The sequence below is a fragment of the Citrus clementina genome, unplaced genomic scaffold, assembly GCF_000493195.1.
Source record: "Citrus clementina cultivar Clemenules unplaced genomic scaffold, Citrus_clementina_v1.0 scaffold_4, whole genome shotgun sequence".
NCBI lineage: Eukaryota > Viridiplantae > Streptophyta > Magnoliopsida > Sapindales > Rutaceae > Citrus > Citrus x clementina.
In genome coordinates this window covers 16312510-16331233 of record NW_006262274.1, presented here as the reverse complement: position 1 = coordinate 16331233, position 18724 = coordinate 16312510, and the positions used below count along the sequence as shown (strand labels likewise).

At 32.4% G+C, this 18724-nt stretch overlaps 4 protein-coding genes across 4 annotated transcripts; 2 read left to right on the top strand and 2 right to left on the bottom strand.

Annotated features, from left to right (window-relative positions):
- Window positions 1-45: 45 nt before the first annotated feature.
- LOC18044964 (ras-related protein RABA5b) lies at window positions 46-1398 on the bottom strand. Its single transcript, XM_006437159.2, has 2 exons — window positions 846-1398; window positions 46-601 (listed from the first exon to the last, which is right to left on the bottom strand). The coding sequence occupies exons 1-2, from the start codon at window positions 1183-1185 to the stop codon at window positions 279-281; spliced, it is 663 nt and encodes a 220-aa protein (XP_006437222.1). The 5' UTR covers window positions 1186-1398; the 3' UTR covers window positions 46-278.
- Window positions 1399-2929: 1531 nt separating this feature from the next.
- LOC18044963 (cysteine-rich repeat secretory protein 55) lies at window positions 2930-3711 on the top strand. Its single transcript, XM_006437158.2, has one exon. It carries the CDS (start codon window positions 2932-2934, stop codon window positions 3694-3696), a length of 765 nt encoding a protein of 254 aa, XP_006437221.1. The 5' UTR covers window positions 2930-2931; the 3' UTR covers window positions 3697-3711.
- A 256-nt stretch (window positions 3712-3967) lies between these two features.
- Window positions 3968-7320, bottom strand: LOC18045650 (asparagine--tRNA ligase, cytoplasmic 2). The gene is made up of 8 exons (XM_006437157.2): window positions 6683-7320; window positions 6279-6515; window positions 5542-6126; window positions 4928-5113; window positions 4767-4831; window positions 4533-4662; window positions 4380-4438; window positions 3968-4180 (listed from the first exon to the last, which is right to left on the bottom strand). Exons 1-8 carry the CDS (start codon window positions 7136-7138, stop codon window positions 3997-3999), a joined length of 1902 nt encoding a protein of 633 aa, XP_006437220.1. The 5' UTR covers window positions 7139-7320; the 3' UTR covers window positions 3968-3996.
- A 6736-nt stretch (window positions 7321-14056) lies between these two features.
- LOC18045649 (EPIDERMAL PATTERNING FACTOR-like protein 9) lies at window positions 14057-15170 on the top strand. The gene is made up of 3 exons (XM_006437156.2): window positions 14057-14434; window positions 14542-14609; window positions 14723-15170. Exons 1-3 carry the CDS (start codon window positions 14353-14355, stop codon window positions 14906-14908), a joined length of 336 nt encoding a protein of 111 aa, XP_006437219.1. The 5' UTR covers window positions 14057-14352; the 3' UTR covers window positions 14909-15170.
- The last annotated feature ends 3554 nt before the right edge of the window (window positions 15171-18724 follow it).

Sequence of the window (18724 nt, the reverse complement as noted above, 5' to 3'; positions counted from 1 at the left end):
CCTAGATGTTCCATAAACTTTGTTTTAATTAATGAAATTCTCCGTTACATAATAAACAACCATATTAAAAAATAATTAATTCAAAAAAAATACGAATACGATCATTTTATAGCTTGTTCCAACAAAAGCATCCATCAGTGACTTGAGTACAAGACCAAATATGAAAAATTTGCTTGGTCTTCTAATTGGAAGAAAGCTAGAAACAACACAAGCAGTTTGTATTTGTACCGCCAAGGAAGGATAGGATCCTGTGTTATAAATGAAAGAACAGCTAGAGCTTATTTAGCACAGCATGAGAAATCCATCATGCTGCCTTTTGAAGAGTTGGCCCCATCCTTAACGAGGGTTACTCGATTGACAGACAATTCAGCTTTGTATGCATCAGAGTTGAGTATTTTCCTGCTGATATTGCTGTAAATTTCTCGGATGACAACCTCAAAAGCAGCTTCAACATTAGTAGAATCAAGAGCTGATGTCTCCATGAAGAACAATCCTTCTTCCTCCGCAAGGCTTTTGCCCTCCTCTGTGCTAACATCTCTAATGCTATCCAAATCACACTTGTTCCCCACCAGCATTCTTCCCACAGCAGTATCACAGTGAGCTGCAGCAATGCACGCATCATTCAACTCACTAAAATACAAACTTGGCTTCACATAACAAACACATTATCAACAATAATAGCACACAATTTATCATGGTTTTGTTTTGTTATTTAAGACTAGACTGTAATACAAAACACTAGCCAAAGATCATCTCTCTCACTAGTCATGCGTGATAATACCCACAATTCATTAGACAAATATATCACAAGAAGAGCAAAATAATCCGAATGAAGAAGAACTTACTGGTGAGCTCCTCAAGCCAGCGTTTAACACTGTCGAAGCTGCTTCTCCTGGTAATATCATAAACCACAAGAGCACCAACAGCTCCCCTGTAATAAGCAGAGGTAACAGCTCTAAATCTCTCTTGGCCGGCAGTGTCCCAGATCTGGGCCTTCACTTCTTTCCCATCAATATCCACCACTTGCGTCTGAAACTCAACTCCTATTGTCGCCTTTGAGTTGCTGTCAAACTCATTCCTCGCGAACCTAGACAACAGGTTCGATTTCCCCACAGCAGAGTCTCCTATCAATACAATCTTGAACAAGTACTCTTCTCCCCCTCCTCCTTGCTCTTCTTTACCCATTGCTCTTCCTTTTGTTCCCTGTTAATTGGGCTTTTGATGGAAATGCGAAGTGAAGGGTTGAAAAGGTGGCAGAGAGAGACAAAGCGGCGTGATTGGCGGGGGGAGACTTTGTCGTTGTTTCCTTCGGTGGTGGACTTTGTGGTTCATATATACTTCAGCGGCTTTAAGTGACTTTATATTAGTGCGTTGAGATAAGCTTTATGGGGGTTTGGTTAGTTTTGTGGCCGATTGAAGAAATGTCTTCATGTCCATGTTATAACAAAATATTGGCCATAATTAATTTTGTTTTATTATTGTTATTGTTATATTATTATAAGAGGCAAGAACAATGACATGTCCATAGTTTAACGAAATGAACACGAAGGTTTTATTATTTTTTAAAAAAAATAGTTATCTAGATAAGTTTTTATGATAATTATGTTTTTTTTTATTATAATGATCTAATTATTAAAAAAAAAACAGTTATGTGACCACTAATATAAATAAGAGAGTAATCACATTATTATAGATGTTGCTCTCATTTTCTCTTATTATTGTACTTATTATAAAATGAGGGTCAACAGTAAAAACATTACTTCGTATCTAATTATTTTGTTGGTATTTATTATTATTTCATTTGGTTCGTGGTTTCCCATTACTTCATACTTCTTGATGATGAGGTTGCTGCCTGCCAGCCACTGCTCCGTATTATTGGATTTCAACATTGTCTTTTGCCTCTATGTATTGAAGATTCCCATGTGATTGCGACGTTAAATGTAAGTTGGTTCCTAATGAGCCTCATTGAAAATCCAACACCCCCCACCACTATTTCACATCTATCATTATTATTATTATTGGGTAAAAGAACTGTGATCCTAATTGAGCCTTATATACCATTAAGTTATTATTATTATTATTTTTATGAGCCATTAAACTCTTGAACTGTCTTTTAGACCCAATATCTGAGTTGCTGCCTGCAGACCTCAGTTTTAAAAGAAGGTTGAATTATAATAATTTTAATTAAGTTTGGCATCACCTTAAAAAGCTTATCTCGTGGACTTATAAGTGCCTAGAAAGTAGACTCTCTCTTTCTATAAGCTGCAGTACTCTTTTGCCTCTAGAACACCTTTTGTTTGGTAGTTTAATTTTTTTTTTAGACGTATTGAGATAATGGATATTTGAATAATGATAATAGATACAGCATGTTTGATTGTGCTACCTCTTTAAATTGACTTTTTGAAATAAGAGATATTTGAATAATGATATTCCGCCCAAATGATCAGAGAAGCCGATAAAAACGATCTCTCATGGTGTTGTTTTGATACCCTCCGAAAGGATGCATCACAATAAGTCAATAAATCTCTTGGATTAGGATTTAAGCACCATTAAAGATTATAATCAACAGCTAAAGATTCTATGTTTGCTATCAGAGGGACAAAGGAAATTAATCAAACTTTGTGGTTAAAACAATCAGTGATGCAGCTTTCATATATAGTATATTTTTTTTTTTTGTTTGACGCTCCTTGTATCTCAATCATTGACAAAAACATTTTCATAAATTTCAACAAAGATTATTAATGGAAGACTACCTTTTGGAAGCAGTTGTTTGAGTCCTCCACTCATTGTGGTGGTAACTAATCTTGTGAGTCAAGAATGTCTGCTGTTGTATCCCCACATCCATTATCGGTTATCACTTCCCACTTTCAATCACTCTTATAAGTAGAGTCTCAATTTAATGGAGTTTCAACGGAAATAACAAGCAAAACCATGGCTTTGCTTCAGAGTCTTGTTCTCTTACTGTTTCTATACATTTGTGCTGCAGATCCTTTGGGAGAGTTTTGCAATAAGGACTCTAACGTGAGTGGCAATGGCATGATATCAGCAAACATAGATAATTTGCTGGCTGAACTAGTTGCCGAAACTGCTAAAACTGGCTATATTGCTACTTCTTATGGTAAAGACCAAGACAAAGTCTTTGGCCTGGCTCAATGCAGAGGAGATGTGGACAGCAAAGATTGCGCGAGCTGTATCCAAGATGCAGCGAAGCAAATCCGCCAACGTTGTGTAAACCAAGCTGATGCCAGGATTTGGTATGACTATTGCTTTTTGCGATACAACACAGAGAATTTTGTTGGGAAAGTTGATACCTCGTTTGGTATATTCTACTACAACGTTGAGAATGTGACAGATCCCAAAAGTTTTAACAAAGAACTGGGAGCCTTAATGGACGAGATTAGATCACAAGCTGTTGTGCCGAAGAACGAAGGACTTGGCAAAGGTGAGACTACACTTTCACCATTTGTGACACTTTATGCCTTGGTGCAGTGCACCAGGGACCTGTCTCAGATAGATTGTGCTCAGTGCTTGGCTATTGCTGTTGGAAATTTTCCCAACTTCTGCAACAACAAGAAGGGGTGTCGGGTTCTATACAGTAGTTGTTATGTTCGCTATGAGCTCTATCCATTTTTCTTCCCTCTTGATTCAAAAAATGCCCTCGCTGATACTTCCATCAAGGTGGTCGTCTCTCCTTAAATCTTCCCAATCCTAGTTTGTTAAACCAAAGACAGTTTCTTCCAAGAAAACAATGAATGAACTTTAAGACAAGGTCATTTCAGCAAGTAATTTTCTGCATTTACATTCACCTGTGTACATTTAGATGAACCAAGCATAAAACAAGTGAAGCAATACAAGTATGATATGGAATGCCTCCTTTGTTTCACATTTCCACAAATATATTTACATGACATTTTTCATTTCTGTTTGCAATCTGGGAATTGGAAAGCTAAACAAAGAATTTTCTTCTTTTTGGAGTGTATTCTGCTGGGAGTCCAGTTAATTGTAGGCTTTCCCCAGGCTTCTAGGAAAAGGGATAGCATCTCTAACATCGGTGAGACCGGTAGTGAAGAGAACCATGAGGTCAAACCCAAAGCTAAATCCAGAGTGCTTGACTGTTCCATGCCTGCGTAGATCCAAATACCATTCATACTGTTCTCTTGGCAATCCCAGTTCCTTGATCCTGAAGACAAGAAGAGAAAAAAAAAAAAAAAAAGTAAGGAGATTCGATAAAGATCTATTTTGGTTTCAGCCATTTCTTAAATCAACTTCAACAATTTCTCCTCATTTTCAAGGCTCAAAACTTCATTCAGTAGAAAGTCCACTAAATTTAACTCATGTTATCTACGAATTCTGTACAAGCTGACCTAAGATTGGATTACCTTGTATTCAACATATCTACGCGTTCCTCATTTTGGCTACCTGTAATCACTGTCCCGCCCTGCAAGCAAATGCATTCCAGTTTTATAACTAGCATTCTTGGATATAATTTGTAATGGAGGTCTTTCATATGTTTGGAAAGATCTTGAGCTTACCTTTGGTACAACCATATCAAATGCTGCAACTGTGTTTCCATCATCATTCAGGCGCACATAAAATGGTTTAACTGCTTTAGGATAATTGTATACGATTACAGGCCTCTTATAGATCTCATCAGCCAAGTAACTGTCATTCCATGAACAGAATGTTAAGTATTAACAACCAGATGAGGCCTTAGCTCCTATAGTTCAGCTAAGAGCAATTGTAAACTAAAATCAGAATATGAATACCTTAGATGTTCTGCCGTGAGAGCTACACCCCACTCCAGTTTTGTCTCAAATATCTTCTCTGTAACCTGGTTAACAAGAAACCTTTATGTTATAAGTTATAACAATGCTGATGTGAATATGTCTTGTATATTGAAACAACCAATGGATATGTTCAACTTCACCTTTTCCAAAGCTTTCACTGCTTCTGTATAGGTGATTTTTTCAAAGGAACTTGATATCACTGATTGCAGACGATCAATACAGGTCATGTCAATTCGTTTTGAGACAAATTCCAGATCTTTTGAGCAATCTTCCAATATCCATTTGCAGAGAAACTTGAAATAGTCATCCGCACATTTCATGGCATCCTATGAAATCCACAACGTTTTTAGCCAGTTGTTATAAAATTTTTCAACTGAGAAGTACCAAACAAAATTCTGATTATCTTTAAAATTCCATAGAAATTTTACTGGCAACCACAAGCTTTATCTACAGTGCAAATGGTCTGCCACCCAAGGCATATCACGTGTAAATGAGAATCCCTTGTTTATAAACTACACAAAACTGAAAGTAATTCTAAAAATCTCCTCACATTGTCAACTGATCAGAAAAATGAGGATAAAATGTTCAGCAATAGCTTCAAAACTTAGATTTCTTTGCTAAAAGGAAAAATAAGTAATGAAGAGTATTTTTGTATGAGGTCTGATAAATAATGCAGCTTGAAGGCAGAAATGTGTAAAAGCATATAAAAGTAAATAGCAGAGATACTTGAAAATATAAGGTCAAGGTTTAATACCTCTAATTGTGAAAAAGCTATTTCAGTCTCAACCATCAACATCTCTGCTGCATGTTTTGAAGATTCCTTTTTCTCTGCTCGAAATCTGGGTCCGAACGAGTAAACATTTCCAAGGGCACATGCATAACTCTCCAAATGAAGGCGACCAGAAACAGTAAGATATGTTTGGCGAGAGAAGAAATCTTCAGAAAAGTTAACTTTATCAGTCTTAACTGAAGGCGCTTGTAATAGTTTGTCTCTTGATTCTAGGTGTGATACTAGTTCATTTGTTTTCCGTAAATCCTGAACTGCAGCAATGAGTGCCTCCCTATTGCTTTCACTTCTCTTGAGTTCTTCAACTTTGTTGCTTTTTTCCTTTATCGAAGCCTTCAAAATGTCAAGGTTAACACCTTCAATATCTTTAGCAGTTTTCGGCCCCTCTTTTTCTCTCTTGTCAAAAAGAGTAGTAACCTGGAACTTCTCACTAAATCCTTCAGAGTCTGTGGTTGTGATAACGGGCACTTGAACATACAGAAACCCATGGTTTTGGAAGAATGTGTGAGTTGCATGAGTCAGGGAACTACGGATTCGCATAACAGATGCCACCTGCAGAATGCAAAACAGGCTTAATCAGATAGATGGATGAGCATTTAGACAAAGCTAAGTAAGCACAAGATGTCATACTTCCTAGCTATAACATTCGACAAACAATTCAAATGAGACAGGACAGACAGAAGAGGAATTGGTGCACAAGCTACCGTTGTTGTACGAGGACGAAAATGGGCAGAATCCCGCAACATATCCATGGGAAGTCGCTTCCTTGATAATGGATATTTATCATGATCAACTGTCCCAATGTGAAGAATTTTCTCTACTTTTAGTTCAACAGCGTGTTTCCCTTGAACTGACGGCTGCTTCAGTACACCTTCAACCATTATACAAGTTCCAATAGGCCGGATTTTGCTAGGGGAAACTAAAGTGGATTCCACCACAACCTGAGAGTTTGTAAAAGCAGTCAAAGGAGTGAACATGAAGTAGCTATGAATTTTTTCAGAAACAACTTTAATCAATTAAAGTCTCTTAACACGTATTCTCACTGTCAAGTCTTTTAAAAGCAACAGAGAATTTCAACAAGCAGATAAACTACATGACATTTTTGTACCTGAAGACTAGCCACACAAGAACCATCACTGACTTGCAAGAAAACAGTGGAAGGCGGCGGTGGCTTAGGAACCAAAGCCTCCAACTTCTCGCGAAGAGGGACATTGTTGGAAATGCCAGCGCTACCACCAAGAACCCTGATTATTGTCCTGAAAAATGGGATTCTTGATTGAAGAATCTCCACACAGCTCACGTCTTTCTCTTTCTCTTTCTCTTTCTCCTTGGAACTCGTTGCCGCTGCATCATCTGCCGGCGGGGGAGGCATAGGCTCTTTCTTCACTTCTTTCGAAGTCTTAACCCACCCACCAATCACCACTCTCTCGTTCAGCAATCCCAGCCCTCCATCGCCGGATTCAAGAATGGTTTTTAGAAGTACCCGGTTCGAGTACCTCCACGTGAGAGTCACCGGGGTGGCGGTGGTGGTGGTCAAAGCAATTTCTTCTTGGGAAGCGGCCATTTTGTGATTGTCAAGATAGAAAGAATGTGACGATCGAGTTGATTATTATAAAATGAGAAATGGGAAATGGTATTGACAGGATTGTGAAGAAGCGACATGGTGGTAATATAGAAGACAGATGGATGCTTTACTTTTGGGGAGTGATTTTGGAGAAGGGAGAGATTGGTGGTGAAAAGAAAAGGATTGTTTTGAGGAGGACTTGATGAAGTGTAGGCGGCAAGGTTTGGTATTCTTCAAGAAGCGGGAAGCCTAACTGTTTTTAAACCGTGGCGGCTTGTAACGATAATCCAAAGGACACGGCAATCTTTGGGCTAACAAGATACCTGGGCCTGCTCATGGGTTTGGGCCCAATTTTGTTTTCTTACTCATACGTGTTTTTATCATTTTATGCAAACCACAGATCGGTCGGACCGATAATTTTTTTACAAATTCTTAGAAAATTAATTATATTATTTCATTATAACTGTCACATTTTATTAGCTAACACAATCATTTTTCTATAAATTAAAAATTATTCACCTCAATCTTAAGCAGGCTTAAATTTATTAAATCAAGCCATAAATGATTTAATTTTAACTTCTCATTTTTTTTTGGTCCACTAACGCAGATATTATTTGCTTCCGTCACTTTGGCAAACTTTTAAGTCCTCAATCATTAATTCTGTTTATTTTATATAAAAAATCTGAAAGAGCCTATAAATTTATTTGTCATTGTGTGGCCTTATAAACCAAGGTTGTTAGGAATTTTAATTCCCCATATACTACTTATTCAGAGAAATTATATCTATGTGGGAAAACAAGATCCTGAAACATCATTTCCTAAGTCTGGATGGTCAATTTAGAATTGGTTTATTGAAAACTGAACATGCTTTTTTTTAATTTAAACAAGATCCATTGATGAAGCAAATATTATAAAATAATATATATAATATCTCTTTCACTCACCAAGCCTTTTGAATTTTGCTTTAAATGCAATTACACGACAAAAAATAATTTATCGTGTATCCATATAACCATGTCATCTCCACTAAAACCACATTCACATCGAGTTTATGGAAATCATTCTATTATAGGTAAAATCCTATCTTCTATCTAGCAGTCATATTTTTCTATACTAAGAATTATTACACTCTATCTTATTTAGAGCATATGTATTCGACACATGTCAATCGCCTTCTTGAAAATACCTACTCTCATGTTTAGCTTATTTGAGAGTCCATAGCCATCAATATAAAATACTCCACTACATACCTTGCATAAATGTTAAACCAAGCCTTGTGTGCAAATCTTGTGGACCGCTAGTAGTGACACATATTCTTCCATGGCACTGGCGGCTTACCATAAGGATGTCTTCGTCATTTATTACAAGGGACCATCGTCTCCCACAATAATGAGAGACTTTTTACTAGCGATACTATTAGTATCTTCATATACTAACTTAGAGCCATTTACCGAACTTACTCTATTTACTTTATGATAATTTCTTTTAAGTTGTCCTAATTGTCCACACAACCAACATACTCCTTTCTTCTTGAATTTATTTTTCTTTCAGTTACCAAATGTCAATGCCATATCATCAGAAGCTTCATTACTTCTACTACTCAGCCTTTTTTGTTTTGAAAGTAGAGTATTAGTAACTTCTCAAGATCTATAATCTCCTTCTCATGCATCAAAATAGGTGACAAATGCTTGTAGGAAATTAGAAAAGAGACCAAAATAGCCTAAGTGCCTTTTCCTTGTCTTTAATTTTACCTCCAATTGCTTCTAGTTATATCACGATACCATTGAAAACATTAAGATGATCAAAAAATTTTGCACCTTAAACCACTATCATCATGTGAAATCATTCCTTAAGGTACAAACAATTAAAGATTCATCTGATACAAATTTCCTAGTCTCTCCCAAAGTTCTCTTGCTGAAAGAATTTTTCCTACATTTGTAAGAACATTCTTAGCTAGACATGTTCGTATATCATTTGTAGTTCTTTCATCCAATGCTTTCCAATCTTCATTGATCATAATAATAGATTTTCCAGAATCATTGCTAGAAGTAGGGAATGACTTGCCCGTGTGTATCCCTAATTGAATCAATATACCCTTAACTTGAATTTGCCACAAGCCAAAATTAATTGTTCCATCAAACTTTTCACCTCAATTCTCACAAATTTAAAAATTTATTTGTAAATATAATCGCTTCGCGTAACAGCCTTAGCTCTGACAATACGTGTTAAGGAATTTTAATTCCATCCAAGATCTTGAAAGCAAAAATATAAAAAAAAATAATAAAAAAATAGATAGAAAATAAAACCAATCATACAACACAATAATTTATGTGGAAAGCTCCTATACCAAAGAAAAACAACAAGCGCCAAGGACGATATGAGAAAAATCTATTATGTAAAAAATTATTACAGTCACTCTAGTATTTTTCTCACACCAAAACATCAATAACACTCAATCGCTCAATAGATATATTGTTCCTTTCACACTAAAAACTGTTTACTTAAAAAAAAAAAACTGATTATTGTGTTATGCAAACAAAAAAACTCAATCTACTTATATAGTGATTATTTCTTATATAAGTTTTATTCATCCTAGAATAAATTAAGTCCTAAAAGGAAAATTAATTATTCCTCAAAGATGAATCCTCCTAAAGATAAAAAAATGCTAGGGAGGAAAATTTTATTATTTCATGATTAAAGTGAGGGTATCAATGCCATGATAAATATAAATTTTGTAAATTACAAATAAAACTAATAAATAGAAGGTAAAACAAGTAGATTAATATAAAAATAGTAAATTAGTGTTTTAAATTTGTAAAAAAATTTTTGTAAAAATAACATATAACATGTAAGTCCATATTAAACTTTCAGTAAATAAAAAATAGTTTATTCATTTAATGTAATTAAACAAAGAAAAAAGTCAGTCATCAGTTGGAAACAAAAAAATTACATGGAAAATAATTAGAATAAGTTTTATTGAATAGATTCAACCATAAGTTATATATTCATTCTAGGACATTCATTATGTTTTTTTTTTTTAAATTTTCTATCATAGTGTTGTTACATGTTAATTAAGCAAAATTATTTTTCTTGATGTGGATCAATACAAAAAAAAGAAAAAGAAAAGATATTCTTATAATACTAGACATATATAATATATTTATAAAATTGGATTTAATTTTCTGCTTTTACATATTTCATGTAGTTTTAAACTTTACTTCTTACTTGTACTTAAAAGATCATTTGGGGTTACTATCAAAAAGGTTAGGAGAATCACTTTATGTTACAAAAAACTTTGAAAAATGAAATACATGAAAAGAATAGTTTTTCAAATTCTAATTTTGAGAATAAATTTTATTCTTAATAATATTTCACATCTACCATCACATGTATTACATAAATATAAAAATATCATTATTCAATTTAGAAACAAAATCAGCAAATCATAAGGTAATCATTATTATAATGAGTTTTTATTTTTTTAATAATTCTTATATTAATTTATTTATTTTACCTTTCATTTACAAGTCTTATGTTTTATTTACATAATTTATATTTTATTTTACATAATTTATATTTTATTTTACAGTTAATATTGATTTACAGCTTTTATGTTACATCTATAAGTTTTTGTTTTGTTTATTAATAATATTCCAATTTACCACTCATATGTGAATTTACTTATTTTAGCTACTATTTATTGTTCTTATGTTTCATTTGCATAATTTATATTTTTTCATATTTAATGTCGATTACAAGTTTTATGTTATATTTGTAAGTTTTTGTTTTATTTATCAATAGTACATCAATTTATCGCTCCTATGTTAACGTAGTTCTTTTACCTTTCATTTACAAGTATTATGTTCCATTTACACAATGTTTTATTTTACATTTAATATTGATTTACAAGTTTTCATTTTGTTTATCAATAATACACCAATTTATCACTCTTCTATTTTTGTTTGTTTTACCCTCTATTTAAATGTATTATATATGCTTCATTTATATAATTATGTTTTATTTTACACTTAGTGTTGATTTACAAATTTTATGTTACATTTGTAAGTTTTGATTTTGTTTACTAATAATACATCAATTTACTACTCCTTTGTTATCCATGAAATCTTATGTTTAATTTACTTAATTTATGTTTTATTTGACTTATGGTTGATTTTTTAAGTTTTATTTTATATTTGTAAGTTTTTGTTTTGTTTGTCATTGATATAAACAATTTGCCACTCTTATGTTAATTTACTTATTTTACCTTTCATTTACAAGTCTTATATTCCATTTACATAGTTCATGTTCTATTTTGCACTTAATACTGATTTACAAAATTTTATGTTAAATTTATATGTTTTATATTTTATTTACGTAATTCATGTTTAAATAGAATATTAATATAATGATTTTAATTATGGCATCATAGAATGGTTCCCTAAGAAATCCTTATTGAAAAAGAACACATATTTTCTAACAATATATAATTCGACCCACTTTCTCATATTATCAATTCTTATTATTATTACTATTATTTGTCATACACATTTTTCTTAATATCAGAAAATGCTCTTATAACTTTGCAGGTTCTAAATCAAGTGACACTTCCTCATCATCAAAGCTTCTCTCCTTCATCTCCAGTTCATTTCAAGGTATTAATTATGTAATTTGCATTCACTGGTTTGAATTCTTTTCTTGTTTTGATGTAAAAACTTTTCATTGAAACATGCATTTTGGTGTTTATATATATATATATGAAAGCAGAGAAGCAAAGGTAATGAATAGGAATTGAAGAAGATTGATGATTGGATCGACAGCGGTAACTTGCACTTGTAATGAATGTGGAGGTTGCAAATAAAGTGTAGACCTGAACAAGTTCCAGATGAAGGAAACGACTCTATCAACAGCGCTTCCCATCACAAATGTGTCTCATCGGTAATCAATTAATTAATAATCAGTTACTGGCTGGCTAGATCAAAAAATTTATTAATTAATTGTAAGGTTGATTTTACGGTTGAGTTTCTGAATCGAAAAGTCTTGGAGTCGGTGTCGTGTAAGAACCTGAAATTATCTTTTAATTTCTTCTCGTACAATCCAACTCTGGTTTTGTCTGAACAATGTTATTACATGAGTATTAATTCACGTTCGTCGGTAGTGTCCATTTTGACGCACATAAATTTTCAGCTCTGCGATTATATCATGCAAATCGAGTTTAATTTCTTGAAGAAAAATATCATCAATTAATTAAGTGTTTGATGAATTGTTATTGTGCATGATATGTATGTTTTCTTCAATGATTTGAGAGATAAAGAAAGGTTATCTTGATGGTCCAATTTTTTTTTTTCAACCTTCTTGTCTCTAATTGAATAGTAAAACAGATTGTAGTTCACAAGAACTGTAACCTCACATGCAAGATAAGTAAAGGGTGGTCATTGAGGTAAGATATGTATATAATTATATACATAAATGTATCTACATTGTATATAATACACAAATAAGTACATATAGTGTTTCAGTATTCAAATTCCTTTTCACAAATTCTGTCTAGTTTCCCAAGCTAGGACTAAAAAATTTGATTCTGTAAACAGCACTCATCAGATTCAAAAGCACTGTGATTGCTTTGATGTGAAGCCACCTAGAAGCTAGCTATTTAGCCAAGCCACAACAGCAACTGTTGGAAAAGACTAGATAGAGGCATATACAAATACGATGCTTGTATATATTTGTATTAATTTAATTATTTAGGGTTTTGGGCATATGGGTAAATGGGGCTGATTAAACTTTGAAGAGTGATGAAATGAAATATACGTACTTGAAGCCAGATGCCCAGATGGATAGCAAAACTCTGCAAGTGGGCACATGGACGTGGTCCCAAAATTAAAAAGAGTTACACATAAGCTAACAAAAGGGGTCACATGGGCAACTTTGTTTGAATCCATTTATTTGCACACATACAGGCAAAACTGAAACTAATAAAACAAAGCCAGAAAATTAATTTTTCACAAAAGCTATGAGGAAATATTAGCTAGAGGAACCCCATTTTAATTTTTCAAGTGCTACCAGCTGCATGTCATGTTGTATGTGCTTGGTCTCTTGCAGCATATCACACACACACATATACATAGAGTCCTTCTCTAGTGTGGAAGCCTTTTTTTTTTTTTTTTTTTTTCATACGGACACGCTTTAAAATCAACAAGTTTAATAGAGTTTAGATTTTAACTCTTTTAAACCGCGTGACTTTATAATTCATTAAAAAATAAACTTATTAAACTCCACAGTTTAAAAGCGTATCTGTATTAAAAAAAACAAGTACCCATACTATATATATATAAATACACTTTGGCAAATCTTTAGGTCCCTTATCATTAATTCTACTTATTTTATACGAAAAATCTAAAAGAACCTATAATTTAATTTGTGCCATTGTGTGACCTCAGAAGGTTGTTATGAATTTAAAATATATATATATATAATTGTGTTTATTTTATTCAAAAAATCTGAAAGAGCCTATAATTTGATCTGTGCCATTGTGTGGCCTCATAAACCAAGGTTGTTATGAATTAAATTCCCCATATACTACTTATTCAGAGAAATTATATCTATGCGGGAAAACAAGATCCTGAAACATCATTTGTTAAGTCTGGATGTTCAATTTGGAATTGGTTTGTTGAAAATTGAACATGCCTTTATTTAATTTAAACAAGATCCGTTGTTCAAGAAAATATTGTAAAATAATATATATATATATATATAATATCTGTCTCTCACTCATCATTTCCTAAGTCTGGATTCTTCATTCGGTGGGTGACATGTCTCCACCGTTACGTCTCTATACCCATCTAGAGGCATACAAATGATTTTCTTGACTCAAATCCCCTTTCTACCCATAAAAAAAATCAAAACAATTACAAAGTATACTTGTAAAATGTAACAAAATCAAAGGGCATTGCAGTAATTTTACCCCTTGGTTAAGCTCCAACAAGCGATCTGTCGGTTTTAGGAATGCTTGGGAACCTCCTTAGGTGCGCTTGTCTGAGATTCTGGGTCACTGCAAATAGATTTTTGCCAGTCTATCTCTTATGGTCATTAATTGACCACAACTCTCTTCAATTCTGTTATATCTTATCAGACACATTTTGTGTTTTAAATACAAATAATTCAATTCACTTCCATTTTTCCCATTTCACCTTCGAAGTTTTTATTATTCTTCAAAAATGGCAAGCATTAAACTATGCAACTTTGTCCTCCTACTACTACTCGTACAACTTCTTGCTCCTGCTTATGTTGTAGTACAAGGTCACATATAACTCAACCCACTTTCTTACACTATCCAAATCTTTTTTTTTTTTTTCCCATATACATTTTTCTTAATATAAAAAAAAAATGCTCTTATAATTTTGCAGGGTCTAGAACTCAAGTGGGAATTCCTCGTCATCAAAGCTTCTCTCCTTCATCTCCTGTTCATTTCAAGGTATTAGCTATATAACTTTGCATTCATTGGTTTGAATTCTTTTCTTGTTTGGAAGTAAAAACTTTTCATTGAAGCATGCATTTTGGTGTTTATATATATATATATATATATAGGAAAGCAGTAAAGCAAAGGTAATGAATAGGAATTCAAGAAGATTGATGATTGGATCGACAGCACCAACTTGCACTTATAATGAGTGTAGAGGTTGCAAATACAAGTGTAGAGCTGAACAAGTTCCAGTTGAAGGAAACGACCCTATCAACAGTGCTTACCATTATAAATGTGTGTGTCATAGGTAATTAATTAATTAATAATCAGTTACTGGCTAGCTAGATCAAAAATTTTATTAATTAATTGTAAGGTCGTTTTGATGGTTTAGCTTTTGAATCGAAAAGTCATGGAGTTGGTATCCTCTTACAATCCAACTCTGGTTTTTGTCTGAACAACTAGCTAGTTAGAATGTTATTACATGAGTATTAATTCACGTTCGTCGGTAGTGTCCATTTTGACGCACATAAATTTTCAGCTATTCGATTATGTCATGCAAATCGAGTTTTCTTGAAGAAAAATATCATCAATTAATTAAGTGCTTGATGTATTGTTGTTGTTCATGATATGTATGTTTCTTCAATGATTTGAGAGATAAAGAAAGGTTATCTTGATGGTCATTTTTTTTTTACCTTCTTGTCTCTAATTCGATGGTAAAAGAGATTCTAGTTCAGAAGAACTGTAACCTCACATGCAAGATAAGTTAAGGGTCATTGAGATAAGATACATATTATATACTTTTTATTATTGTATGTAATACACAAATAAGTACATATTGTGTGTTACAGCATTCAAATTCGTTTTGAGAAACTCTGTTTAGTTTTCCAAGATAGGACCAAAAAAGCTGATTTTGTAAACAGCACTCATCATCGGATTAAAAAGGACCAAAATAGTTGATTTTTGTAAACAGCACTCATCAGATTCATAAGCACTGTGATTGCTTTAATGTGAAACCACCTGGCTAGCTATTTAGCCAACACGCATAAGCCACAAGAACATCTGTTTGTTTGTATTAATTGATGAGAAGCATGATTCTAGAGCTTCACAAGATTCATTGAGTATCCATGAAAGTCTAGTGACACGGGTAAAAACTAAGAAAAAGAAGAAAGCATTAAATGCATTAATTGAACAGCTTTTAAATTCATGCCTTTTTCAAAACACTAATTTGTCGAATATAAGTATTTAAGATAGATAATGTTTTGTCAATATTGTTTAAGCTTTTAAATTTGATTGATAGTGACTTGCATGAAGAACAAACAAGATCTCATCAAATTATGAAAAAAATTCAGGTAAAATCTTTATTTCTTAATTTATCTTAGAAATAAGATCTTCTATTTCCTTTTTACTTTAGGATCTTTTATTTCCTTTTTATGTTATATTTAACAACAAGGAAAACGTTATTCCATTAGTAGAATTCAAATTTCAGATAAGAGTTTATAATAATAGTGAGAACTTTTATCCATTTAATACTTATTTCATTTTCTTGATTCTTACCCTTGTCATTGGACCACCATGGATACTCAACGGATCTAATAAAGCTTTATCAACATAGTTCTCTATCATTAATTTAATTATTTAGGGTTTTGGGCATATGGGTAAGTTAGATATATGGTAAATGGGGCTGTTTAAAGAGTGATGAAATGAAATATACGTACGTGAAGTGAAGCTAGAGAGATAGCAAAACTCTGCAAGTGGGCACATGGACGTGGTCCCTAAATTAAAAGGAGTTACATATAAGCTAACAAAAGGGATCACATGGGGAACTTTGTTTGAATCCATTTATTTGCACACGTAAGGGCAAAACTGAAACTAATGAAAAAGAGCCAGAAAATTAATTTTTCATGAAGGCTATATGGAATTATTAGCTAGAGGACCCCCATTTCAAAATTTCAAGTGCTACCAGCTGCATGTCAAGTTGTGTGTGCTCGGTTTCTTCTCTTGTTGCAGTCACCACTTCACGTATAGCTAGTTTGTGACAATTAATCATTTTTACATCATCAGTAGGACCACAACTGGTTGCTTTGGTACGTTTTTCAGTTTGGTTTCAGACTCTTAGTCTTCTCTAGTTTCTGCTTTTCGTGCATGAGTCAGCAATACCAAGGCCTCTTCTGTGTCTTCCCATGCAAATTATTATTTTTCTTTTTCGTTTTTACAGAGAAAGTTTGTATGTATCTTCGGCAGTGCTGATGTGATGGTGTTGGACCAATAATTATTTTATGGCACGTGTTACTACGCGGCAATCATTTTGAATAACTCTTAAATTTTTTTTACCTAATTAATTATTAGTTTCTCACTTCTTCTTCACCCCTCAACCAAAATAGCTATATGATAACTTTCTTATTTTTACATAGTTTACATATGGGGTAATTAATTTCTTTGTTTGAGTAAAGTTTATGTACATTGGAGCTGCCGTGTTGGTCACATAGCAACACAATACAAAAACCTAAAATGATTAACCCTTTAGACTAATTAAGATCTAGCTCTACTGGTTAGTGGACACTCTACCAAAACTTAGGTCCGAATGCGATTCTCATATAGGGGACGTGTGTGTTTAATTGATAAAATATATATATATATATATATTTTTAAAAAAGAAGAAAAATAACCTCCACTGCACAAACTTGGCAATGACAGATTGATTTCAGCTCAGCAGTGATCCAAATTGGGAGGAAACGCCAAGGCTTTTAGGGCCCTGTTTTAGACTTTAGTTCCAGAATTCTCAGGACCAGACTGCAGCGTTGAGGAATTCCAGGCCCACATTGAATGAATCAATATACTTTTAGAAATTATAAGCGTACTTTTAGGGTGTGTTTGGTTGGAGGATTAAAAGTGGAGATTTGAACTCTTTTTTTTTAAAAAAAAAAATTTATCTTAGTCTTTCATGTTTGGTGCTTTCAAAAGTATTAGGATTTAGTTATCCAGTACCCACAAGCAGACAAGCTAATATCAATTTTGTAAAGGAAATTATTTCAAGGGGGGCCATGGGATTAGTTAGTATTGGACTATATTGATAACTCAATTAAACATAATAATTTACAAATATTAAAATTATAGTAATATGTGATAAATGTAATAAAAAAATATTGATTTTAATAATGTAAATAATAAATTATACTAAAAATCATCATTAATTTCACATTAAATTAAAATTCTATTTTAATTTATTTAATTATTTAATATTTTTATAATTTCAAATTTACATTATAAATTAATATTCAAAAATATAAATTTTTATAAAATAATAGATTATTGAATAAAAATAATATAAATATCATAAATAGATTTAAAAAAATAAAAATTATTTAAATTATGATTTATATTTCATTAATATCATTAAGGTTGATTTGTATAAATAATAATACAAAATTTTAGTTTATAATAATAATACAACATAGTATTATATATGTAATCCAATACTATCGAATCCAAACCTATCTTATCCAATCCGATCCGATCTAATCCAATTCAATCCGGCATACCAAATGAGCCCTTAGAGATAAAAAAAAAAAAAAAAACTAACTAACAGAGTATGAGTTTTACATTTAGTTAAAGAATGAAAATAAATAAGCAAACTTAATATAAATGACATCACATCAATAAACGTTCCTTGTTCAGCTATTATAATTACAAAAAACAACGGCTATTTAGTTTTAAATTCATATTTCAATATCAAGGTAAAATGTAGTTAGATAGCGTAGTTTAGTTTTAAATTCATATTTTAAGGTGTGCAAATATCTATATATGCAAGAGAATTATTATCTAAATAGTCGTTGTTAGAGATAATATTCTACATGGGCAAATGATGAATTTTGAGGTTAAGTATATAAAATTTAAGCAATCCTCAACTCTTGATAGCTAGTTTTTGGTTTCCATTATTGCTGGTCTTGATATGTTCTTTCTTGTCATTTTACTTTTGATTTTATTATGTTCTTTTACCAACCATCAATCAATAAAATAAAATAAGCAAAAGTCAAGAACAGCAAGGGATCGATCTAAATAATTTCTACTTTGTATTCATTTTTTTTTTTAAAGAAAATTTCATTTCTTACAGTTGAATTTTTTTTTTT